This window comes from Carassius carassius, chromosome 44 (assembly GCF_963082965.1).
Source record: "Carassius carassius chromosome 44, fCarCar2.1, whole genome shotgun sequence".
In the NCBI taxonomy this organism is placed as follows: domain Eukaryota; kingdom Metazoa; phylum Chordata; class Actinopteri; order Cypriniformes; family Cyprinidae; genus Carassius; species Carassius carassius.
The window spans coordinates 9,373,321-9,399,573 of record NC_081798.1 but is presented as its reverse complement, the minus strand read 5'-3'; the positions used below and the strand labels follow the sequence as shown (position 1 = coordinate 9,399,573).

The window sequence follows — 26,253 nt, the reverse complement described above, 5'->3', positions numbered from 1 at the left end:
TTCGATTGCTTCCATTTTCCTCATTTTTAAGTCACTCTGGATAAAGCATCTGCTAAATTACTAAATGTAAATATAAAGGGAAATCCCACATGTCTTCAGCAGGGCCGAGGAATCTGCTCAAGAATCAAGTTAAATTCTCATCTGAACAACATGACTCTTTACTTTTATCTTAAATGTATCTATTAATCCTAAAATGTTTTGTAAAACGCTTTAAGGAGGTCCATGACCAAGATATGTGTTTGTATTTCAGAGTGAAACATGACAATCAACCAGACAACAAAGTAGGGTAGGACTCGCTTTTGTTTATCAGTAGGTGATTGGGCCGTGAAACGTGGCAGTAAGATCTTTATTTTTAACTATCTTTATAGTCAGATTTGAAGGCTGGTGGATGGAGAGGATTCAGAGGTTTTGATGGAAAAACAAAAAACAACAACATTGTTTATAACCACACAACAGGTAATTATACAATAATAAAAATAAAGAAGCCTATCCCCTTTAACGCGTCCTTGCTAAAATAAAAAAATAAAAAAATCATTTAATTTTTTAAAGTCTTACTGACCCTAAACTTTTGAGCAGTAGTACTGCTTATATTGTTGTTGTTTTTTAATAACACAATAGGGATTTTAGGGTAAAAAAGCCAATAAGGTACTAAACGTTCACATTTTACAATCATGTAAAAAAAAAAAAAATGTTGAAGAAGCAGAACTAGTACTGTTGTGTTACAAAAGGATTGTTATATATTTTGCTTTTAAGAGGCCTGACTCCTTAGGGATCCAGTGCAAAGTACTACTCAGGATTAAAATTCAAGAATTGCATGAAGACACCCAAAGCAAATAAAATAAGAGCCTCTAGTGTGAACTGAAAAAGTGCTAGGCCAGTGTGAAATCCGATGATCATTTTGATGGAATTGACCGAGACATCTCAGCAGGCTGGCCTGATATTGAGCCATCAGGCAGAAGCACAGCTGTCAAGGTGAAAATGGGAGGAGGAAACTGTAGGAGACATGGCACAAAACCAAAAACACAGGTTTTAGTGGGCTGGCCATGGTCCAGGACAACCACGTGAAGCCCACACGGTCTGTGCGACAGGCCACAACGAATGACCTTTAATGCTAATGAGACAAAGATCGAGCAGGTGAAATTGATTAAAAGAGCTGAGATCCAGCACAGGAATGATTCACTTTTGTAGGTCAGATATTAGATGGGTTTGAGCTGATTAACAATGTGCACATCTGAAAAAAGAAGAAGAAGAAAAAAAAAACAAGTGCACCACGTAGCAACAGCAGATGCTATATTAAGGTCACAGGGAACTCACAAATCTTAAGACAGTCATGCTAACAACAGGTGCCCAATTTCAGAGTGTTTTGGACTATAATAAAGGTTGAAGCAGGGAGAGCGCGGTGCAGTAGAATAGATCTACTGAAAGCCTTAAAAATCCCACTACTGAATCACTAAACAAATCAGCCTGATGTTTGTTTGAGCCTCTGTTCTCTTTGCACTAGACTGCACTTAAGGAAGGACACTCATGGGAACAAATGCTCCAGAACATCAAATATGCCATTCACTATACAGCACTTACACTATGCAAACAACTAACCTGTTTTACAGTAAACTCTCCAGCCTGTAAGGTTAAAGGGATAGTTCACCCAAAAATGAAAATTCTGTCATCATTTACTCATGTCGTTGCAAACCTGTATGAGTTGCTTTCTTATGTTGAACATAAAAGAAGATATTTTGAAGATTGCTGGTAATCAAACAGTTGGTGGTTGCCATTAGGAAGTCGTGGCCTAATGGTTAGAGAGTCGGACTCCCAATCGAAAGGTTGTGAGTTCGAGTCCCGGGCCGGCAGGAATTGTGGGTGGGGGGAGTGCATGTACAGTTCTCTCTCCACCTTCAATACCATGACTTAGGTGCCCTTGAGCAAGGCACCGAACCCCCAACTGCTCCCCGGGCGCCGCAGCATAAATGGCTGCCCACTGCTCCGGGTGTGTGCTCACAGTGTGTGTGTGTGTGTTCACTGCTCTGTGTGTGTGCATTTCGGATGGGTTAAATGCAGAGCACAAATTCTGAGTATGGGTCACCATACTTGGCTGAATGTCACTTTCACTTCACTTCACTTCACTTCACTTCATTGACTATTATGGAAGTAAAAATGTAGTACAAATGTAAATTAGTAATAGTAACATAAAAAAGTAAAAAATTATAAATTATTACTTGTTAAAAAGTACTGTTTCCCATTTTAATATATTTAAAAAATGCTATTTACTTCTGTGAAGTCAAAGCTGAATTTTCAGCAGCCATTACTCACTTAATATGGTTATGGAAACAATGAAACCTTTTTTTTCTCTCCAGGATTCATTGATGAATAGGACAGCATTCGAGCATTGAACAACATTTACTTGAAATATACTTTTTTTTTACATTACAGATGTCTTTATTGTCACTTTATTTTGATCTATTTAATTCATCACTGCTATAAAAAAGTATATAAATACCATGGTATATGGAAATAGTATTCTGCATCGATATATTCTGATAATATTCCAATTTTTTTTTTTTTTTTTTTGCTAAAAAGGGCACTTCCATGAAATAAATATTTAACAAAATATCTTACATATTAGATCAACTCAATACAAAAAAGTACATTAATTATTTGATCAATTATACCTGGTATGCAAATCGCCATTCAAAGAGCTCATTAAGGACTACAGACTGTCCCTTTGGTCTTGCACACGCAGTGAAAGAAAGTCTGGAGGAGCAGCTTGGAATTTGTCCACATCACACAACCACCAGCCTGACACCTGTGATACTGCTCCACCTGCACCAGGTGCTTTACAAAAGATGCAGGAGGACTGCAGACGGATATTACTGCGTAGTTTCTTTAAGAGACATTTCACTCAGTGTTACATTTTCTTCAAATTAAAACCCCTTTTCTCGCTCATCAATAGTTTTTAGTGATCACAACCCTAAAAAACAAAGAAAACAAAGAGTCCATTAAAGGGTTAGTTCACCCAAAAATGAAAATTATGTCATTAATGACTCACCCTCATGTCGTTCCAAACCCGTAAGACCTCCGTTCATCTTCGGAACACAGTTTAAGATATTTTAGCTTTAGTCCGAGAGCTTTCTGCAGTGACGCTGCTGATGTATGACGCTGCTAACGTGTTTTCTGGTGCGCCCAATAACAAAGATAACACGTCAGCAGCAGCACTGCAGTGTTGTGAACACACTCACAACAGACCCGGAAGAGAAGACAATGCTGAATAAAGGCATCATTTTTGATATTTTAGTACCAAAATGTATTTTCGAAACTTCAACAAATTCTAACTGACCCTATGATGCCACATGACTACTTTGAAGATGTTTTTATTAGCTTTCTGGACATGGACAGTATACCGTACACACATTTTCAATGGAGGGTCCGGAAACTCTCGGACTAAATCTAAAATATCTTAATCTGTGTTCCGAAGATGAACGGAGGTCTTACGGGTTTGGAATGACATGAGGGTGAGTAATTAATGACATAATTTCCATTTTTGGGTGAACTAACCCTTTAAAGTAGGGGTGTGCACGGATAGTCGAACATTCGAATATTCGTTCTGCTCTAATTATTCGATAAATAAAAATGATATTCGAATTTCGCTATATTTTTGCTTGCCATAAAAAAAAGAAAAGAAAAAAAAGTCCACAATAAAACCTAATTCTCCACGACATATTTGAGGATGTATGCAAGCAAAAAATAATTAATGAATGAGTAAGAACTGCAGTCTTCTACAGAACTTCAAATATGCCGTGGACAATCACAGAAAGTGACCAAATTGAAGAACATTGTTGCGGCATCTCTCAAGCAACGAATAAACACCTAACCCTAACCCTAACTTGGAGAATGCAGTGAAAACTCTTTTTCTCGCGTCCGCACTAGACCCTCGGTACAAACATCTCAGGTTTCTCGATGAAAACATGAGAGAAGTAAGAAAAAAAAACTTTTTTGAACATTATCAGAACATTTTCCTTGATGCGAGACGATGAAGAGGATGCAATGCCCACTCGTCGGAAAAGGCTGAGCCAGTTCTTCAGCGATGATTACAGAGAGTCCAGCCGAGACGAGTGGGAACAGTTCTTGCTGGAGCCAAAACACGAAGCGCTTCACAAAACTTATTCGCTTAGCACACCGTTATTTGTGAGTCCCGCCAACGTCTGTGCCGTCAGAACACGTTTTCTCCGCAGCCTTTAGGGTACTTTGGAAATTGCGGTTTAATTCCAATGACGACCTTCTCCAGTCTGCATTTTTGCATCCGTTAGCTGCTTGTTAATCAGATAACGCTTCTATGTTCGTTCTTGGTGCCAACTGTGGAAAAAAACAATCAATAAAAAGCTTATAATAAACCTCTGAAGGTTTAACTGCAAGCGCTGCGTTCAACTGTGTGACGCACGTGCACGCGAAGAGGAGTCAGATTTTGGTACAACACCGGCTTTATTGTTAACAGAAGCCGACTTTTCCACGATCATGTTTACATGCCCGTGTTTCTTAACAAGAACATGTAAAACATTATAAAAAAAAAGCAAAAAAGATTTGCTGACAGTTTCAAAGTTGAGTGTAAGCTACATTCTGTACAATAGCCTAATTGCTGCAGGCTGCTTTACGTTTTTTCCATAGACTGTATAAAAACATGGACGTAGTGTCCGTGACGTCACCCATAGACTCCTGAAGTGTGTTTTTGAAGCCTAAAGTGTGTAGAGCGGGCCGTCGCCATCTTGGCAGCGCGTCACCGCGCGACTCTCCCGGACAATCAAAAATGGGCAAAAAGGCGGGAGCTAGTTGCTGTAGCCACACCCACCTAGCACGACGGCAGTGTCAGCAGCGGTAATCCACCTGTCACTCAAGTGGCTACGCCCTTAATTATGCAGAACTTTAAGTCTTAATATAATTTAAACGGATGAGTTCTAAAAAAATTCACCCCCCTCACAGTTGTCATGAAGGGCAAAATTAGCTATTTAGACCAAAATCATTTTTTGAACCAGGCTGTAAACATGTTTTTTCCTGCTGTAAAGTTGGGCATTTTAACATGGGGAGTCTATGGGACTGACTCCCTTTTGCAGCCAGCCTCAAGCGGCCAGTCGATGAATTGCAGTTTTAGTCACTTCCTTATTGGCCTCACGAGAGAGAGCGGGAGGTTGGCGCTCGGTTTTTTCTTTGTTCACGTTTTTTTTTTTTTTGCTTTTAATCTGTACTTTTGTTTGTTTGCACGCATTGTTAAAGGTTTCCAGCTACAAAACACGATGTGTAATGTTCAAGCTTATCGTGTGTAAGCTTGTTCAAAAATAACGGAAACAATAAATGTTGCTGAAAATAACGTCTGTCTCATTAAACTTAATTTAAATAAACGAATATTCATTTTTTGTGAGCTAAAATATTCGAATGTGATATTCACGGAAAACGCCCATCCCTAGTTTAAAGGGCAACAACAGTATTCTCATGCACTATGCACCAAGACTTCTAAAGATGGATGAGTCTTATATGGCACAGTGCTATAAAGATTCTTCAAAAAAAGATGCATGACACATTTAGAATGGTAAGTTTGAGACGAAGTGTCTTCCCTTATCTCTGCAGAGCACTGTGGGATATACTCATTTGCCCTCATGCTAGTCCACAGTCCTGATAAGCAGGGTTTTATTGAGATTGTGAGCACACTCAATTGAACCGAAGCATCGCTTAATTAAAGCTTGCTGCTCCCATGAGTCCCATGAGTCCCATGATTCCCTGACATCTATCTATCTATGCATAGGAACACACCAACTCTCTCTCTAGCTTTACATATAAAAATGTACTTCTCTATTGGAAAGTTAAAATGTTACTTAATGTTTCAACAATAAGAAACACACCAATTAATTTTTTTAAAGACTATAAAGTTACTTTAAAGCATAATTAAAATAAAATAAGCTAAAGCGATCACTTTTAAAGTCAAAATCAGAATAAGAAGCACTCTTTTTCACAAAGAACATGTCCTGTGCGATTCACTGATTATTCTGGGGGTGGTAATGAACAAGAAATGTCATAACTCAGTTGTTAACTTTCCATAGGCAACAAAAAACAAGCAAACGGGGACAACTAGCTTTAAACATGCAATCACAGATGTTTACGAGCAGTGTCCCACCATTAATAACATCTAACAAAATATAAAAATTTCCCATGTGAAATGCCTGTTTGAGTACCAGGGTGATTTCTATTGAAATAAACGGGCTGATCTCAGAAAGATCTGATAAAGCTTTGACTGTATTATAATAACAAACACTGTGTCATTGTATGTACGACAAACAGATTTCAGTGAAAAGACTATGAGGGGTCTCTTTGGAGCCCCGTGTTGACGATAACAACAGGTTAGTGTTGTTTTGTTTGTTGTTTAAACTGTGTGTAGTGCACTAAACTGCACACCTGCGAGCACATGGAGTTCACTTCTTCAGCACTGCGACCTTCCCATGAGCAGGTGACCGAGGACAATGTCATTTGTGTCATGCCGGAAGTTGTCATATACGATCGAAAAGCACTGTTACCCCAGAATTCCGTCTCTTTACAGTAACGTTACGTCTTTGATATATAGGCGTCATATTAGAAGCTCTAATCTATTGAAAAATACGGCAATGTTATACATAATGGTTAACATTAAGAAGCAGGACTTGATGCCATCACAAATCAAAGTTAGACCGACGTAAATAATTGAGCAATAGAAATAAATTCATACACTACAACAGCAACACATGCATTCAATTTAACTGCTATATGTATTGTAGACAAAGAAAAATCATATTCAAGAGACTGAATGTAGGATGCAGCTGGCCCTCTTTATCTACATGAGATGAACCTCTATGAAAACTATGAAACATCTGCAGCGACGAATGAACTAAAAATCACATGTAACGTTAATGAAGTACAAAGTTTCTGTTTTGGCGACAAGTTCCAACATCCTCAGTCTAGGCTGTGTAAAATAAGGAAAAAAATCGATCTATAATCAATCCAAATGTGCGTGTTTTTTTATTTTCTGTCTTATTCAGCGGCTGTTTTGTTGAAAATCGACGGTTTTGCGGCTCCTGGCAGTTTAGAAACATGGAGCCATTTTAAATGGAATTAACGAACATTGTGCGCCGTAGAGAAGATAAGCAACACTATCACTCTAAATCATGTCACGTAATTCCCATCGCTTTTGTTTCTATTCCTAGAACAAATCGTACTAATTTAGTTCTAAAATGAGGTATTTAACTCACCAGTCAGTCTTGAGGTACAATATTTGAATCTGACCAAGGAAAACCCTCCACAGAGCTGTTGAAGTGAACGGAGGACTGCTGGAAAGACTCGTCGTCCGCACGTTTCTCTGCTCTCAGCAGTGTTTTGATGTCACTCGGTGGGCGGGGTCTTATGGGCTGCCCGACGCGTTTGGAAGACCATGGGAAGACCCCCTCAAACGCGATTTATCGCCCTCGTGAGGTTATCTGTGATATCAAGTCACGTCAAGTCAAGTTTAAATTATTATTAGTATTTTTTATATATTTTCCCTCGTGTGTACAAATACACTTGGCAATAAAGCAAATTCTGATTCTTAATAAAATCACACAGCAGACACATATTGTATACAGTAGGCCATAAACTTGCTTTTATTGTAACAAGCCAGTCTCCATCATAATGCAATATAAAGAGGGAATACTGTTTTACATACATACCGCTTTGGAAAGACATTATTTGTGTACATAATTACATAATTTGAATATATTTATTAAATGCTAATCAAGATAATAGCCGATATGCATATATTTAATATTTTATTGATCAATTAGAATTTCAATACTGAAATGCATTCGGAATAAAAAAAGTCCATATTTCCGAGCTCTGAATAAAAGTTTTTGCTTTCAGACAAACAGCCATGTGGGTCAGATGTTTGTAAATAATCTAAGATTTAATGGCTAATCCATAAGGAAGTGTTGACACTGATCACATTTGCTGGATAAAGGTTAAAGGAATAGCAGACTACTGATGATTACAGTAATTATATTCACAGTCGTTCAGGAATAAATATGCAATATTCAAGAAACATTTTAAAAATTAGATCCTTTAACTACAATGTAAAACACAAACAACTGTTTCATTGCATGTATTTTACTTCAAACCCAAGCTCTTAAATAGAGGTTAAAGGGGACATCGGATTACAATTTATTTTTCTGCATTTAGTTTGGTTTCTGGCAAGTCTGCAAGATCAGAAAAATTGAAAAGAAACACCCAGCCAGTTTCAATTTTCAGCTTCCTATTATTTGATGAGCCATACACTGAAACGGGTCGGTGTCGGCAAATGTTTTGGACAAGGAAAAAATGGTGTTGTTTTACACAACGATTGAGGAATTTGAACCAAAGGATGTTACAGACATTTCATAAAGATCCTAAAGAATCATACCAACTTGTGGAAAATGGGCATCCGATGTCCCCTATCAGGATTACCAGCCTTTTATTGAACACAGGATGGATCCAGTTTCGACTCTTCAAGTAGGCTTTTAGCTTAAACATAACTCTAAATAACCAAAAATATCTGTAAAAAGAAAAAAATATGTTTTCTGGTATTTGCATGTTAAATTTCCTAATCACTTAGTGTGGAAATATTAGAGGTTGGTGTATGCTGTGCATTGTTAAATCACAAAGACATGTCTTGTAAATGTTTTAGCAATGTATTTTGTTGAATGTTACCTTTTGGTGAAAAAGAAAGGATGAAAAGTAGATTACATTTGTTGTGAAAAGGATAAGTGAGCTGATAAAGTTTTGTAAAATTCAGTCTTAATTCCACATCCAGTCTGAATAACAGCATGTTCAGTTTCACATGTTCTCGGTTTATTCTTTAGGCTATTTGGTTCATGGCCTGGTTTAGGAATGTATCAAGCAGAGGTAGTCCTGTGATGGTAGTGAAATATGCACTGGTGCCCTCATGTGGCACAAGTCAGAGCGATCTGCTGCACCTTTCCCATTTCATTCAGCAGCTGTTTGATGCTGTGCTTGAGTTCAGGCAGACGGTCTAATGGCTCTGGAGGCTCCAGCTCACCCGTGCAGTCCAGCCAGTTTTCAAGCACTGAAAAAAGAACAGTGGATAGGAATCAATATATAGTCATAGTACACATTAAACATTCCCATAATAAAAATCACAGCCTGAAAAATAGCAAAACATAAATCCAGCCCTCTGAAACCCTCTTGCACACCATCAAGTTCCCTTTCGATGAAGTCCATCCTGTGAGTAACTTCTTCTTGTACGGTCTCGATATGCTCCAGCAGGTTGATCCTCCACTGCTGCTGAGCTCCGCCCTTAACCCCGCCTCCATCAGCACCCGCCTCACACTTCTCTCCTGCATCCTTCATGCAATAAAGTAACATTCACCAGTCACCACAGCATAAAATAGTCAGTCTAAGATTGTTGAAAGTGTTAAGGTTGCAAAAAATATTGTAAAGACTATTACTACAATTTAATAGAGTAATGCATTTTAAAACGGATTTTATTCCTGTGATGGCAAAGCTGAATTTTCAGCAGCTATTAATCCAGTCTTCAGTGTCACATGATCCTTTAAAAATCATTCTAACATCCCAGTTTGGTGCTGAAGAAACATTTCTTATCATTATCAACAGGGCTTGACATTAACTTTTTTGCTCACTAGCAAATGTCCAACTCAAACACTGACACTGGCGAGTAAAATCTGAGAATTTATTAGCCATTGGCTAATATTAGACATCATTTATTTGCCAGAATGAAGATTTAGTCACGATGTAGAGGGTTGGCTTGACAAGAAATGGATAGCTGTATCTTCGTTTCTGTCACTAGCGTGCATCAATGTTCAAAACAGTTTTGCTGCCAGCTATTGTGGAAACCGTGATGCTTTTTTTAGGATAGTTAAAAAACAGTGTTTATATGAAACAGAAATTTTAACATTATAGAAGTCTGTAGTGTCACTTTTGATCAAATTAATATAACATAGCTGTTTTCACTGGTACTTTTGATCTATTTAAAGTGTCATTGCTGAATAAAAATATTAATATCTTTTAACAAATCTTGTCTTGAACAGAAACATTGTAAAGTACACTTCAAGAACAAAGTTAGCTATAAGGAATAACTAAAAATAAATTCTCAATGACTGGTGATTGGTCATTTCATTTTGACATCAAACCTGCTCTGTCTAAATAAGTCATATTTTAATGGATGGAATTTAAAGGTTTTTAAACTTCCATCTGGTCATCACACAAATATCTAGATTAAAAACTTTGGTAGACCATTTTCATGCTACTTTTATTGTACATTTCTGTCATTTTGGAGCTTAACAACAGCACATATCCCCATTCACTTTCATTACACAGACAAAAGTGGCATATTTCTATACAAAAAATTTTTTTGAGATACTATTCCTTTGGATTTGACCATGATAAATATATTTCACAGAATTGGTTGGTGATAACCTCATTTGATGTGACCCTTACCTTGCTGTGGTTTAAGATCTGAGAACTAGATGTCTTCAGTAGTGCTGTTTGGATCTCTCCATTATAGTGTTGTTCATTCTTCAGCACTGCCTCAGTGTTATGCAATCGGTCTTCCAGCACTGACTCCACACGTGTCTTCAGCACCAGCCTCGGCTCCAATACCTGGTACAGGGTTTGTGGCTTTTGGTAGCAATGCTCACTGCTAATGTAGTCCTGGAAGGATGAAGTCAAGGGCTCTTTACATTGAATGGCTTCTAAGGATGCTGATGCAGAAACTGTTTTTGTGTCCGGAAGAGCCATGCTTTTCATCCTTGATTTCTCAGTCAACTTCCATGGCTGCTGCCACAACTTGAGGTCTGGGTGACTTTGGCTCCTGTAGTAAAATAGTATAGAATAAATAGAATAGTATAAAATAGTAAACCATTTTCGTAAGGCCTTTCAAATAACATTTGCCTTATGGGTTCAAACAGAGATAAAGCAGGATCACTCACGGTAGCATGCTGATTTTGAGCTGCAGGCCATTGAGGACTTCCACCACATGCTGAACATCCCCTAACAGCTGATGTGTGGCTGCAATCTTCTTGCTGTTCTGATGGGAGTAGTTCTCCAGGAAAGAGAGGCCATACATGTGGCCGGTGCTAAGCCAGTCCCTGTCATACCAGTACCGCAGGCTTTGTCTCTGACCTCTGATCTGCACTGGATACACACAAACAAATACACTGGTAAGCCGAATTTAAACTGAAAATGATGTAGATTTCATTTTCATTAGCATGAAAATAGGAACTGACAAAAAGCTGTTACTCAAAGTGCTACTCAACCTGAGGTGTACATTAGGGTTACATTTAGGAATTAACGCTAAAACATGCATCACTTCCAAACCTGGAGAATCCCGGCAAATGAAGCAAGCGTATCGTTCTGGAACGTTCTCTTCCAGGAGGCCCATACAGGTTCCATGCTGCCAGTACAGACACTCTTCACACTGAGGTGCAAGAGAACAAGCAACAAACATGATGGTTGTTAATTAAGAGTGAAAGTGTGCAGCTAAATCTACTGTATTTACATTAACTGTTCCAAACTTTTGGGTGGGTAAGATTTTTCAGTGTTTTTCCAGAGTCTATTTTACTTACAATTGATCAAAAAATCTGTAATATTATTAAATAATTATAACAACTTAAACAGCTTTCTTTTTAAATATTTTTTAAAATGTTATTTATTTCTTGTGATGGCAAAGCAGAATTTTCAGCATCATTACTTAAGTCTTTGGTGTCACAGGATCCTTCAGAAATCATTCTGATATGCTGACTTGGTGTTCAAGAAACATTTCCTGTTATGTTTATAGAATAAATTAAAAAGACCAATTTAATGCATGCTTGCTGAATAAAAGTATTCCTATCTTTAACAAAAATACTGACCCCAACATTTAAATGGTATTGTACAAAAAGCCAAATTAATGATCACCTGTAACATGAAGTCATTTTCCTCTTCCACTTCACACACACAGCGGACAGTTTCCTGACTTCCTGTAGTTGAGGCAAGAGAGCTACAGCTGAGAGGTGAGGCAATGATGTCCAAATCTGCCCCCATTTCATCTTCACTCCATCCACAGCTGTCAGAGGACCAGTCAGAAATGCTATCCTCATCTAGAAACATGACAAACAAATGACTTGAGTTATGATATAAAGAAATAAAGATTCGCCATCACTCAGAAAACAACGCTTTAATAACACACTGCATTGTGGGTAAATACATGCCGATTTTCTTCACCTGATGTGTTTTTTCTCATCTTTTTCTTTTCCTTCAACTTTATTCGCAGGAAGTTTCTAGTCTGTTTTTCTTTTAGCCTGTCACGTTCCTTCACAGCTTCTACAAAGGAAAGAAATCCAAGTTTAGTTAGATCATGTCATGTATCAAAGAAAAGCAAGGAATAACATTATAAATACCACATGTTTTAAATTATAGCCACCAGCCATACCGCTTTCCATAAACCTCTTGTTTCTTTCCTTGTTGAAGTATCTATGCATGTTGCAGTCTAGCTGATCGTCTCTGGTCTTGTTCTTCAGTGAGGTCCACCGTTGGTAATTCTGTGTACTGACAACAGGGGACACTAGAGAGCGTCTCTTCACAGTCATCTGCCCAAACTCATGCGATGGAATGCACCTCTTCTTAGGGCTACCCTGGTTTTTAAGTGTGGTTTGTTTGTCCATTTCCTTGGTCTGGTCCAGTTCCATCAGACGATCATCTCCATGGTAGTACTTCATATGATAATGCAAGAGTTTTGCTTTGCGGAAAGACTTTGAACAGCCAGGAGCGCTGCATTTATATGGATTATGGTCCAAGTTGATAGAGAGCACCGGTGGAGGCTGGTTTCTGATGACTCTGTATACTGAGATATTTAGATGGTACATTCACTGTCAATAATTCAAGATCATTGTGATGAATCATGAATCTGTGAATTTGATTAGTATAGATCATTATACTCACATGGTTCTCTGCTGAATCGGTTGGGGTTGTGGAAAGCTTGTTTTCTGACTGCTATGATGAAGAAAAAACATTGATTATAATGAACAAGGGGATATTTGAGCATATATGTGTTGTACAGATGTGATCACACCAGTAGGCTTAAAGGTTTCTGATTGGCATACTGCCGTTTCATTGGATGATTGTGTTAGATGTAAGGGGTCTGATCCTTTTCCTTGATTGGTGGATGCAAATGTGGGCTTGCAATCATCATGGAAACTTTTGTCTAGAGGAAAGAAATCAATAATGATGAAATCTAACATTATGGCAATGGTAAATATTTTTTTAATGTAGCAATCAAATAATCAAACCTGAATCAGTCTTGTTTTTTTTGGAGACCCTTCGTGCCATTGAAAGTCTCCTCTTCCCTAGAAAAAAATACATTTAAAATAAAAAATTTACTGCTATCATAACAAAAACTTCAAGTAAATAAATAAATAACTTTGTAATTATTTTGAACATTCAATTTTTTTTAAATCATTATATATATATATATATATATTTTTTTTTTTTTTTTTTTTTTTTTATAAAATATATTATATAATACAATATATAATATTTTACTATAGGGTCATTCTGTGTCAAATCAACCAAATTTCAGAAACTTTTCCAGCTCAAATATTTGATTTTTCTAATATTTTCTAAAGAAAGATAAACATGTATATTGATGAAAGCCAAAATATTAAATGCCATGGATGTATATTTACTGCGTAATCCACTATTTTGTAGAGGGGGGACAAAATGGCAATTTACATCTGAGATTCAGAGCCAAATTACAGGCAGTAAAAATGACTTCAGAAAGATGGCAGCATCATAATGTTATTTTTACACAGAGATTGGTAGGTGTATTGTTAAATATGTTGACTTTAGCAAACTTTATTGCAATATGTGCCAATGGTGACCAATCAGAAATTACAAAACGGCACTTTTCAAGTTTTTCTCCAAGGTTTGCATGCCTATAACTCATGAAGTATTAAAGATTTCTTAATTACCTTTTAAATATTGGGTCTTAACAAACTTTCCTTTTGGCATCTTCATTTTTAAGGCCCTATATGTTTCAGTTCCAGAGATATTGGGGTCTCAATTTGGCTTCAGGAGTAAATCGTTAAATTGTACACATTTTCAAAGGTCAAAAACCATATGTGGATCACTTTTCATAAATATGATACTTCTTTTCTTCTAAAGAGGAATGTCTGAAGAATAAATAATGTTGAAACTAGAGATGTATCTTTTTTCCTTCTGTCAAAACAACTGCATTGAACATTATTTTTCACAGTTTGCGAGCCTATAACTCAAGAAGTATAATAGATCTCAACATGTAATTTTAGATTCTATTTCTTAATAAATAAAATAAGAAAAAACTTCATTTTCAAGGCCCTACTTCGCTTAGTCTCTGAGATTTAGGGATCTCAATGAGGTTACATTTTCAGATTGTTGAGTGAATATTACCCATTTTCAGTTCTTAAAAACCCAATGTTGGTCTCTTTGTATACAGCTGATACTTATTGTATTTAAAGAGGAATGTCTGAAGAATAAGTATGCTGAAACTAGAAATGTATCTTGTTTCCTTCTATCAAAACAATTGTATAGGACATGGTTACAACAAAGGGCCCTTAAAGCCTCTAATTACAAGTTTGGTAAGATGGTTCACAAATGCATGTTATATGCTACCCAAACTCAGAGTAGATACTGAGATCAGTGTGTGTGGAAAACACTCAATCATAACCTGCTCATATGTAAAAGAACACAGTGCTGCGCTTCACTCTGAAACACATGCCACATGTATATTGCACATATACCGCACCCTTTGTGATTTGATTATCGCACTAAGCCACATCGCGCATATCGTTATTCGTGTTGCCAAACACATGGAGTTAATGATGGTTTTCCGACTGGTTTCCCAAACAAGCCACCAATCAGACAATCCAATAGCTCCACCCCCAAGTTCACATTATTAGTTAATTTTGTACGTACTTCTTATGCGCTGCCTCCGTGATTTTCTGTCATGAGGAACACACTTTCCTTTGATTTCCTCCTCATTTTGTACCATGTGAACTTCTGCTTCCTCTGTCTCATTTCTCTTTACCATCCCCTCATTGAAGTTCATACCCATGTCAAACACCACAGAGTTCTCCATATTCTCTGCTGCTTCCTCTTCTTTCTCCTCAGGCCCTGAGACCTTCTTCAGAAATGACTTACTGTAATTGTGCTGCCCTATTTGCTCCATGCACCTCTCCTCATATTCCTCCTTCATGCTTATATCTTCCACTTTAAGCCATGTCCCATTACCACTGCTTTTCTTCTGTTCCCCTTCATCTCCATCCAAATCTGAGATCTCATTCACCTCTTCCTCAGGAACACGGTCAGTTTGCCCTGCTGCTTGTTTACTGCCATTGACTTCATTCTCCTCGTGCATTTTCTTGTACCTTTCTGACTTTTTTATTATGGGCTTCTCTTCATTTTTAGCAGTTAGTTTCTTTCTGCTCTATTTGGTGAGAATGAGTAAAGAGAGAGAAGGCCAAAATGAGTACTGAAATAGTGGTGCACCATGAATGGGATACAAATGCAAAATAAACCTCTTTGGTGAAGGGCTTCACATGGATTCCTTTGACTGTTTGGATAACACCATCATAGAACTTAACAGTGTAGGATGCTGCAGGATAAATAAAATCAAACATGAATCATTGCATTTAAATTTGGATAATAATCTGTTCATGTAACACACCTGTTTAATGCAGTGAATAAGGCAACTACTTACCATCTTTATTAACGGCCAAGACTTTTGCAGGATAAAATCGACAATCGGACCAACTGGCAAGAACTTTGTCATTCACATGAAATCCCTGCAACAAATTATGAATGAAAACTCAAATAACCGATTTTTTTCAGTGGTTTTATACGTGCCTCAACCAATGAGAATTTAGGGTCAGATATCTGATTTTTAAGATTTATCTCGATTCATAGTCATGAGGGTCTGTAGGGTTCCTATGATGCTGTTTCCAGTTTTTTTTTTTTTTTTTTCGATGTTTCTGCATGTTGGTTGAACCACGTTACTAATTTTATTCAGTACGTATGCACAAAATTGATCAAAAGTGACAGTAAGGACTTTAAAATTTTACAAAAGATTTCTATTTGAATCCATCAAAGAATCCTGAAAAAAATACATACTAGTTTCCATAAAAAATATTAAGCAGCAGGTTTTCAGCACTGATAATATGAAATGTTTTATGAGCTTTAATTTCGAAAGAATCATGTGATGCTGAAAAATTATCAGAAATAAGTTCGATTTTATATTAAAATAGAAAAAAGTTGACTGAGCAATGGGTGATTCCCAGCTGGACTAGAATCTGTAAAATACTGTATATCGGTTATTTAGGATTTGCTTGTGTTATCCAGTAATAATCAGTTGAAATGAAAACAGGGCACAGGATGCAGCATCACTTTCGCATCTCAGTAAACAGACTTATACTGTACATGAGGCTGATCCTACTAGATTAGCTTTCATATACTGGGATTTTTAAGAAGCACAGTCTGTGACTCACAGGGATAAAGCTGTCTTCCTGCCGTCCCTCTCTTCTCAGCTGAACCCTCTCCATGGGTCTTAGGTACGGACTGGTCCAGTCAAACCACTCATCGTAGCGATGGCTCCACTGGCGGTAGTGGATTAAGATCTTCTCGTTCTCGTAGTCAATCTTCTCAATGTTGGCAACATACCTGGGAGTAAAACCACACAGAGAGAGCTTGCTATAAAACAGAGGGAGAGAAAGGCTAAGAAAAAAAGTGTTTTTAAAAGAATGGCACTTGCCAGTTCTTCAGACTGTCCCGTGCTTCAAGAGCAGCGCCCACCTTAAACTTAATTCCTCGTCTGTTAGGAGGCGTTTTGCTCATAATGTCAGCAACTAAGTAATATGAAAGAGTCACATTTGAGTAACTTCCTAGTGATCATTACATTACTTTAGGTCAGTTTCATGGCAAATACAGGTTGAGATTCACAGTAAACCCAAAGATTTATTCTAAGTGCTACAAGTCTACATTAACACAATTTTAATTAGAATAGATAAAAGTATTAATTAATTGCATAATAATAATTAAATGTATAATTTTAATGATTCAGTTGAAAAACTATAAGCAGTCATTACAACAATCACAAGATTTAAATTAATTTTTCATCAGAAATAATTTGTTTTTTTTTGTTTATGGTCTGCCAAAGCAGCAGCTAAATCTTTCCCAGTTAACATCACTGATCTTCAGCATTTAACTATACAGTGTAGGTGCAAAGAATCCAGGTCATGGCATCATGCCACTAAACAATCCAAACAACAGACGTAACTTAATTATCAATAGCCTACTTAGCTAAGCTTCTTATTTCTACATACATTTAATGTTTAAGTTGAAATTCAACATTCCTTTTGTATTAAAAACAAATTAAATGATAATATTTTATTTTATTTATATTTATATATTTTGTATTCAAAAAATGTTAAGAATGGATCTATCAAAATGACAATTTAAATTATTGTTGCAAAATTATATAAATCATAATATTATAAATTACAAAACACTATAAGCATATTAATTTAGTTACTCTTGCATGAGTAATGACATAAGTGAGAGTGATTAACTGTGATTTTATCAGGAGCCACCAAATGCCTGACAATGACAATGGAAACAATAGAGATTCCAGATATTCCAATATTACACCATTGTTTCTTAATCCCAGATTTCTGCCTGTCTACAGCCAACAGAAGACGGAGGACATCATTTAAGATGATCTGAAATCCGACAGGATCAGTATTTATCTAAATTAAAGCACTTCCTTACTGCTCCACACCCTCCAAGAAAATAATGACATGGATAGTAATGGGCGAGTACATCATCGCCACTCCCACAAATACAAGCTGTAAATCACAACATACATCTACCGACGCACAAGTTCCTGTAACCTAAAATCTGTTATAGCACATTCAATTTTCTGAAACAGCATCTTAAAACATTCCGTACTCGTCCAAAGTCCCGCTATTGAGAAAACAGTATTATAAAATGCTATAAACATCAGTTACCTGTTATGATATCCGCCTCTTTAACTATAAAGGCGCCTCGTGCATCTATTAAAGACTCTTTTATTGTAACCACGTTGGGCACGAGATGCACGCACTTACTATTTCCAATGTGGTCCACACAGACTACCGGTACGAACAATAACGCCACCGCGCATGCGTCAGGACTTGGAGTCTATATAAAGACGTCTAGTAGCTTCATTGTGAAGTACCAGTACACAGACATTACATTATACTCCAGTGCCCCCCGTAAACAAGCTTGCCCCGCCCTTGGTTCCCCTCAATTTGTAATCATATAACAGCAAACAATTTTGGCTTAAATGCACAGTTTGTCCTGTAAACTATATATATATTTTAAAAAGAAAAAAAGGAAAAACATTTGCAGCTGCTAAATTCAAATCTGGCTGGCACAGAGCTGGAGGCACACGTTTTTAAAGCGCTGGTCACTGTAACCAATCACATACGATTCCACATACGATATTAATTTCACAGTGTAAACAGCTTTAGTGATTATTATGGCAGTTTTGAGAGTGCTTGAACTCGTTGGACTGAAGTGAATATGTTCTTTGATATAATGTAAAAATGAAAGTAACTAATTAGTAACTTACAATGTTTTTATTAAATTCACATTAAATACAAAGTCAGTCGTATTAAAAGAAATTTATGGCATAACACCCATATCTGGTACTTGAGTAAAAACACGGGTTTCATGCAAAGTTAATAGATTACAGTATCAGGCTACTTTGCCCATCGCCCATTATAGATCAACTAACATAATCTATAAATGTGCAAAATGCATTTACTTACACATATTTGAGAATTAAGATATTTCATGATTTATTTTGGGGTTATATCAAATAAAAATTAATGAATAAATAAAAAAACCTTGCTGAAAACAAACAAACAATAGACACCGTTACAAAATTTGTAATGGTTTTACTGGTTAAAATGAGATTTGTATTGGTTTTACTGGAAACTGTAATGGACTTTGTTGGTCTCTACTGGTAATTGGTTGCCTTCTATTGGTGGCTTGTTAAAACCAATAAATCCTAATGGAATATGACCCAAAACACACTACAGAAAACCATTTCATTTTAGTTGAAATTGTTATGGATTACTTCTAGAGATTGCAGTGATACATGACATGGTGAAAAATGACTGAATGAATAATACTTAAAGTAGGTTAAAATTAATTTTAAAATTGTACCCCCTAAAATCACAAGTGGCCACTGTCTGGTCCCCCCAGTTAATGTGGTCTAGAACTGCCCTGCACTGAAAACTGTTGTAATGATGCTGAAAATTCAGCTTTGCCATCGCAGGAATATATGAAATTTTAAATTATATTAAAATAGAAAAGTTATTTTATATTGTAATAATATTTCACAATATTTCTGTTTTTATTGTATTTTTAGTCAAATAAATGCAGCTTTAGGGAGCATAAGAGGCTTATTTCAAAAAGATTAAAAAACCTTATAGACCCTAAACTTTTGAACAGTAGTGAATCTAAATAATGTAAAATAATGTATGTAAAACACACAAATAGAGTTTAAAGGGATAGTTCACCCAAAAATGAAAATTCTGTCATCATTTACTCAGCCTCATGTCGTTCCAAACCAGAACGAGTTGCTTTCTTATGTTGAACATAAAAGAAGATATTTTGAAGATTGCTTGTAATCAAACAGTTGGTGGTTGCCACTGACTTCCATAATATTTTTTCCAACTATGGAAGTCAATGGCAATATATAATATCCCTTTAAAGAGTAATTCTATGATATATTCTCACAAATAAATACAATAAATAAATACAAATAAATCACAAATAAAATGTAACATCTTTATGAAACTTTATTAGATTCCTCAACATCCATCTCACAAAATACATACACAGTCCAAAAGGTGTATAGAATATTTTGCTCATACACAATCAGCCGATAGCACAGAATACTAAATACAAGCGTTTAGATTTTTAAAATCTATTTTCCAACAGCTCACCACCACTCAGTTCCATTTATACGTAACGTAAGTAATATAAGCAGAGCACTATTTACAAGTTTTATTTACATACAAAAACTCAAAAAGAACATTACACAAAGGGTACCTGTCTTTTTAGATAAGTCATGAATTTTATTTTGTTCTTTTCCAAGATTTTACATTTTGATTCTTCAAATGCAATTTCACAGGCATCACATAATGGCATATAATTCCATTATCACTTAATATATTCATTTACAAACTCTCTCAAATGTAGTAGATCTAAATGGTATGTATAATGCTGTGGACTTCCAATGGGTGCTAAAAATGTACCATTTCAAGACACTTAACACTTAAAATACTTTACTTAAAATGGAGTATGAAAAAGTCACACCCTATCTAACAAAAACTATTTTTCTGTTTTCTTTAAAGTTTTTAGATTGAACTAGGAACTCTAGTACATTTGTCCTGTACATGACATAACATTATCTTTTTTTTTAATACACAAATACACTGATAAAAGATACTGTCAGAAAACAAACAAAAAATGGTTTCTTAATGCCTCTCAATCTGTGACTTACTATACAAAACAAACAAACAGCATTTGAGTGCTCACAAAGCATTGCATCCATGCAAGTTATTAACTTTGACCCACATTAACATATTTAAACGATTAACAATTCATGACCATTGGAACTGAAGATTTAAATTTTGTCATGCTTTTGAGCATGCAAAGAACAGGGGATAACATTTCTGACACAAATTTCAACTTCAACAGTCTTTATGTCAATAAAGTGTACAGAACACAAATCAATCATGAAAGTAACAGTTTTGAGTTTTCCACTCACAACGGAAAAAAACAAAAACAACAAACGATCATCCTTAAAATTTTACTTTTGTCCTAGGTTTTTAGTTTTTGTCCACAATGTCATATTTGTGACTGTGTTTATAAGCAGGTGGGTTGTGTATCACTGATTCATGTTATGCTAATAAGAAGTAAAAAGAACTTTAAACAGTGCCCTCTATGATGCTTGTGTCCAGATGTACAATGAGCATTCGCAAGAAAGACATCTCTTTGCGGGTGTTCTCAAATATGACACGGGGGTCGTCCGACTGGCACCGAAGGCAATTAGGAGCCATTACCATAGCAAGGTTGTTCACGTCCATTTTAGTGACAGCAACGTTTGCAGGCTGAGCAAAAACCTGAGGAAATGTGTCAGAGCAATGAGTCAGAGCAGTCAATATATATTTTTGTGCATTTGCTGCCTACTGTGTGTGTGTTTGTTGAGTGTTGTGAATACCTGTAGGAAGTGGATGAAGTAGCACAGCACCAGTCGGTTGAGCTCAGGCAGCGACTGCACCACACTGATGGCTGCCACAGGATCATCATAGTTACTGACACACTGCTTGTAGAAACTCATGGGGATGAGAGGCTCCTCCAGCTCACGGTACCACAGCTTCATCAAAGAGGCTGAGGAAAAACAATATTTTTGGTTTGATAATGAAATGCCAGTACATATTTTCTTTGGCTATGTAATGTTATTGTAAATGCATGAGAATAGTTACTCACCAGGAACATTGGGGTCAGACAGATTTTCGGGAATCCTCCACTGGTCCACCTGAAGCTTCAGTGCATTAACTTCATCAATGTCACCAGGAACCCTGTAGGTGGAGACTGTAACGTTACACTCAAGGACCACTAGAGGGAGACCACACACCATAGTTATGTAGGAAGAAACTGTATGCCCCATGTCTTGAAAATAAGAAATGTTTCTTGAGCGCCAACTCAGCATATTAGAATTGTTCTTTTTTATTAATTATTTAATATGCTAATTAATCTATAATTATTAGAATTCTGAGGGATCATGTGAGTAATGTCTGTTGAAAACTCTGCTTTGCATCAAAGGAATTAATTGCATTTTAAAATTTATTCAAATAGAAAACATTTATTTAAGATTACATTTCATTAGTATTAATGTACTAATGTATTTATGATGTAAAAATGCAGCCTTTTTGAACAATTCTGTCACTGAAACAGTTCAGTTAGCACGATTATATTTGACCCTTTGAGCTGCATATGTCAAAAATATATAGTTTAGTGTTTTGTTGCGTCACACTGCTCCTTGTCAACAGGCTACAAAAAGTATCTTGTAACTGGAAATGCTACTCTATTAGAAAACACCTGTTCAAAAGTCACATTATGAAAAATGTAGTTAAAATTAGTAGATTCGCAACTTTAAATGATGTACTTGTCAACACACTCATATATTAAAACATAGTCTGGTCTTCTATTCTGCCTAATTAGCAGGAATTTGAGCAGGTCTTACCTGAATATGCCCTCAGTCTGCGCTCCGCCCAGAGCTAGCACATACTGAGACAGCTGCACTTGCACCCACGGCAACTTCCTGTCTGGGAAGAGCTCACTCTGCCGCTCCATCACTTCCTCTAGAGAGCTGCCAAACAGTGAAGGGGTCATGATGGCACGCCGACTGTGGTCTACCTCCTCCAAACTGGGCTTACGGAGACCCTTTATGGGAAACACATAAAACACTACTTATTTCTCTCTTCCTTAAACACCTGATACTCCTTCAGTGTATTTGATCAAAACTCACCTTTTTCCCTCCAGTGACCGCCACTTTCTGGAGCTTCCGGTAGCAGTACTTGGCATATGTGCTGATGGGGAGAGCTGGAGACAAAAAGACACAGGGCCTGAACAGTCTAATCGCTGACAGATCTAATGGATCAAAACCTGTTTTACAAGGTAAAGACATTGAGAACTGAGTTGCTTTTCTTTGTCTGGAACATGGGCAAATTGCTCAATAATAGTTGACATGGAATCAACGATCATGGGATCACAGCGGCACGTGGGGTGAGAGGCACTTCAAAATGAGTCACTGCTTTAACAATGAATGACAAATGAAGATTTAGTTCAATCAAAAGTGTGGAGGATGAAATCCAGCCAGCACATTCTGTTAGTAGTGACTCATCAGAGCAACATGTGAACTAAAGGAGACGAAATAAACAGAGGGTTTTCTACTAGGCTGCGTTTCATCAATGTGCTGTCTTGTACTTTTGTTATGTAAGAGCCAAGGACATTAGGACTATAAAAGTAGACATCGCAGAACATTTTCCACTAGATGGAAATAAATGATATTCACAGAAATCACTTGATGTCAGATTGTAAAACAAACTCCAGGCTTGTAGAATCACTGGGATTTATTGTACATCCAGCAATGCAGAATTTATAGCAGCCTATGCTTAGCATTTTAGAGAAACCACAGTCGTTCTCCAAGGATTCCTCTGGTTTCAAGAAAGCTTCATAACTCCAAAGTAAAATCCATAGGGGGCATTCCTAATACAGGCTTTGCAAATCTTAACTAAAGGAGCCAGATGGTAAAAATCGGTGCTGCAATAAAAAGCATCTTCTCTGGAATGTGCCTCAAACTTGACACCGCTTCAGATTTATGGCAAACAGGTGACACACATGGATGTTGACAACCTCTTGTTAATTTCCACACAACAGACCCCAATTACATCTAATCAGAGATACTGCATCATTAATGTACCCTTGATTTCTTTTTTCCCCGGGATTCCTGAACCTAAGCAGTTCATTTACAGGGTAAACATACAGATTCCGCTGCATTCATACATGCAGACTGATTCTGGTATTTTACATGACTGAATAAGTGCTGGTGGTCTGACTTTGAAACAACAGCTTGCACTCATTTGAAATGAAAGGCAACAATAAAGTAAAAAAAAAAGCCAGAGGAAACAACAATCTATTCAGAGACCACACAGATCTTTGTGGTGACTCCCTATGTCAAGGAGATGTGTAAATTCCTGTTTTACAATGGCTCTGTCATCAGGGCTTCCAATTTAACATCCCAATAAACTCCTCAGCTGAGCCAGCCCTGCACATTTAGACCAGATCCAACTTCAAGAATCCCTATAGTGAATCACACCCAGCTGCAGCAGTATCTGTGAAGTCGACCCACTCATCTGGACATCTCCCCAACAGATCCAACTAAGTGACTCAAAAACAATGCAGGCCAGAGCAGGCATGTGAGCAATATCCTGCTCAATCAAGTGGCCAGTGGTGCTGGTCTAATGGGCTTGTGACTAGAGACGGCTCATGAGTAGGTCTGCTCCAGCGGCTGTGAGTCACTGTTTTGCCATGCGTGTAGGCTATGAGACCCAGTGTGAGGGATCCTCACTGCGGTCAATGCCATGGCTATGTGTAGGCAGAAATGTGATGCGATCATCAGGACCACTCATTGTGGTAACAGTCACAAGGTCAAAGAATCACCATATGGGGGCACTGTCATTTACTGATAAGCACACGTGATGCATTCTGCCTGAAAGGGCTAGTTAACCTAGTTTTATTGACATTGGCAAATAATCGATGCCGCTACACATGACAATGAAAAGCACTCAATATATCTCTACAGAGGCCTGCATACCAACATCTGATTCTCCTTCAATGTATTTCATAGTGGTGCAATAAATCTCTGGTTGATCCATTACATTAAATTTCAACAAACTGAATAAAAGTGACTTTAAAGGTCAGTTTTTTGTTCCAAAGTGTCTCAAATAAGAAATCATCCACAGTTTAAAAAAAAAATACCCCTACCTTCTGTTTCCTCTGAGTTCTGTTTTCTCTTCTTCCTTGACTTTGAGTTCTTCTTCTTAATATCCTGCTGATCCAATATGTACTGGGTTACTGCAATGAAAACACAAAAACCAAAACAACCTATTAAATAATTAAAAAAAAAAATATATATATATATGTTAAAATGAAAATAAAAAATAAACAGGTCTGGGGGGAAAAAGTTCCTGCTACAAATGTTCCGGGTAATTTCGGTGTAAATGCAGCATTTGTAATGGATCTGTCTGAGGCTGGCCCCTCGGGTCTTTCACACAGGATGTGTTCTTTGCATTTTTAAGGTGAGACATATTTTAAAAATGTCTCAATGCCTTCGGTTTCATTCAGTTGTTTCAGAGCACAAGAATGTGTCCTGTCTAAGCAGCTTTTAGCTGATTTGGAAAAAAACACACCCTGTAAGCCTAGAGTAGGTCGTTTTAAATAATGAATTGACAAACTCACTGTTTTTGTCATTGGCTGGCTCCATGTGCTGCTGAATGTAGCCTTCCAGGTAGCAGCAGAACTTGGGTGAAGGAGCGAAGAAGGCAAGGCACACAGCCATGAGCTCCCAGCCTGCTGCCAGGCTGCGTGGGCTTGTGTTGCCTGTGGTCTGCCTCACGAGTTGGACATAAAGCTCGTCCCTCAGGCCCTGCATGCCCCAGCACTTGGTGACAATGAGGAGGGCCGCGTGACGCCGGTCCAGCCGTGAGGGCCGGTCACCCATGTACGCCTGAACGAGTTTAAACATCTCACAGGCTTCTTTGCGTACAGTGCGGTCATTGGTCATCAGCATAGGCTTCTTGATGGAGCCGCGGTTCCAGGACAGCATGTTGGCGATGGAAACTCGGCGGCGGAACAGGCCCTGGGTGTGCATGTTCAGGTGCTTGCTGGCCCAGTCAGCCATGTTGGCATCAGGGGGTGGGGGTTGACGGAGGGTGGCGTAGGAAAGCTGGTAAGCCCCACCACCACCTGCCTGCAAATTGGATTCGCTGGCTACATGATGATGAGGGCCGAGAGAGCCTGTTCGGTTATCTACCATACCTTTCTTTCTACTGTCCAGCTGAACTGTTGGCTCCAGAGTTTCTGCCTATAGGTGAAGAAAAACACAAAAGCATTCATAAAACAGCCATTATTTTTACACAGCTACTTTGTTTTTGCCCTTCACTTTTTTCTCTGCATTAACTGTAGGATCAGCACTTAAACTTGTAAAATTAGCACAAAAAAACTACAGATAAAGAATTCCAATCCACTATAGATGAAGAATGACCAATCGCTGACATAAAAGTTCTTTCTACAGTAAGTCGTTTCTCCTTCCATGTCTCTTAAAAATAGTGCAAATCCAGCAATGGCCTCATTTTGATCCCTAGAGGAATTTTGTCCTGTAAGGAGGTCCCTTATGCAGCCATATATATGCATACTCTCGCTGTATTGAAAGTTGTATTCCTGTTACAAAAACCAGACATAACGCATCTGCCAACTCCACTTTTATACTTACTATTTAAATGCAATTTTTTTAATGTTGAATAAGTTTTTGTTTATATTTTAAGTTTACATTTTTAGCAATTATGTGACATG

The 26,253-nt window shown here is 37.4% G+C and overlaps 3 protein-coding genes across 7 annotated transcripts in view; all 3 read right to left on the bottom strand.

Annotated features, from left to right (window-relative positions):
* ndrg3a (ndrg family member 3a) overlaps positions 1-7,413 on the bottom strand; it is a 38,147-nt gene extending 30,734 nt beyond the window's left edge. For both annotated transcript variants that reach the window (XM_059538405.1, XM_059538406.1), the window contains exon 1: positions 7,260-7,413. The gene's annotated coding sequence lies outside the window, so the exon portion shown is untranslated. The remainder of the gene's footprint in view (positions 1-7,259) is intronic.
* Positions 7,414-7,618: 205 nt separating this feature from the next.
* Positions 7,619-18,226, bottom strand: LOC132126152 (PHD finger protein 20-like). Of its 4 annotated transcripts, none has more exons than XM_059537252.1 (17): positions 18,069-18,226; positions 16,814-16,907; positions 16,551-16,722; positions 15,767-15,851; positions 15,585-15,661; positions 14,983-15,493; positions 13,320-13,376; positions 13,103-13,234; positions 12,973-13,023; positions 12,464-12,874; positions 12,256-12,354; positions 11,950-12,131; positions 11,371-11,470; positions 10,983-11,187; positions 10,492-10,864; positions 9,228-9,378; positions 7,619-9,100 (listed from the first exon to the last, which is right to left on the bottom strand). In XM_059537252.1, exons 2-17 carry the CDS (start codon positions 16,894-16,896, stop codon positions 8,958-8,960), a joined length of 2,832 nt encoding a protein of 943 aa, XP_059393235.1. In that variant the 5' UTR covers positions 16,897-16,907; positions 18,069-18,226; the 3' UTR covers positions 7,619-8,957. The 4 variants fall into 4 exon arrangements, with proteins under 4 accessions (XP_059393235.1, XP_059393236.1, XP_059393237.1 ...); XM_059537253.1 differs by having other exon boundaries at positions 12,973-13,020; XM_059537254.1 differs by having other exon boundaries at positions 16,855-16,907; positions 18,069-18,203.
* A 1,666-nt stretch (positions 18,227-19,892) lies between these two features.
* The window catches only part of LOC132126699 (rho GTPase-activating protein 39-like), a 28,659-nt gene continuing 22,298 nt past the window's right edge, over positions 19,893-26,253 (bottom strand). Inside the window, exons 4-10 of the mRNA XM_059538147.1 lie at positions 25,141-25,765; positions 24,667-24,756; positions 22,649-22,722; positions 22,364-22,563; positions 21,607-21,698; positions 21,338-21,507; positions 19,893-21,239 (exon numbers count right to left, since the gene is read on the bottom strand). Coding sequence (XP_059394130.1) covers positions 21,045-21,239; positions 21,338-21,507; positions 21,607-21,698; positions 22,364-22,563; positions 22,649-22,722; positions 24,667-24,756; positions 25,141-25,765 — 1,446 coding nt within the window. The 3' untranslated portion in view covers positions 19,893-21,044. The remainder of the gene's footprint in view (positions 21,240-21,337; positions 21,508-21,606; positions 21,699-22,363; positions 22,564-22,648; positions 22,723-24,666; positions 24,757-25,140; positions 25,766-26,253) is intronic.

Bases quoted from the DNA above. Each gene is read 5' to 3' on its own strand.
- LOC132126152 (XM_059537252.1), bottom strand. From the start codon at position 16,896: ATGAGCAAAACGCCTCCTAACAGACGAGGAATTAAGTTTAAGGTGGGC. The intron at 12,875-12,972 runs GTGAGTATAATG...TAAATATCTCAG, and splicing joins CCGATTCAGCAGAGAACCAT to TATACAGAGTCATCAGAAAC. The intron at 11,471-11,949 runs GTGATCATTAAT...CTTGCACCTCAG, and splicing joins AAAATGACTTCATGTTACAG to TGTGAAGAGTGTCTGTACTG.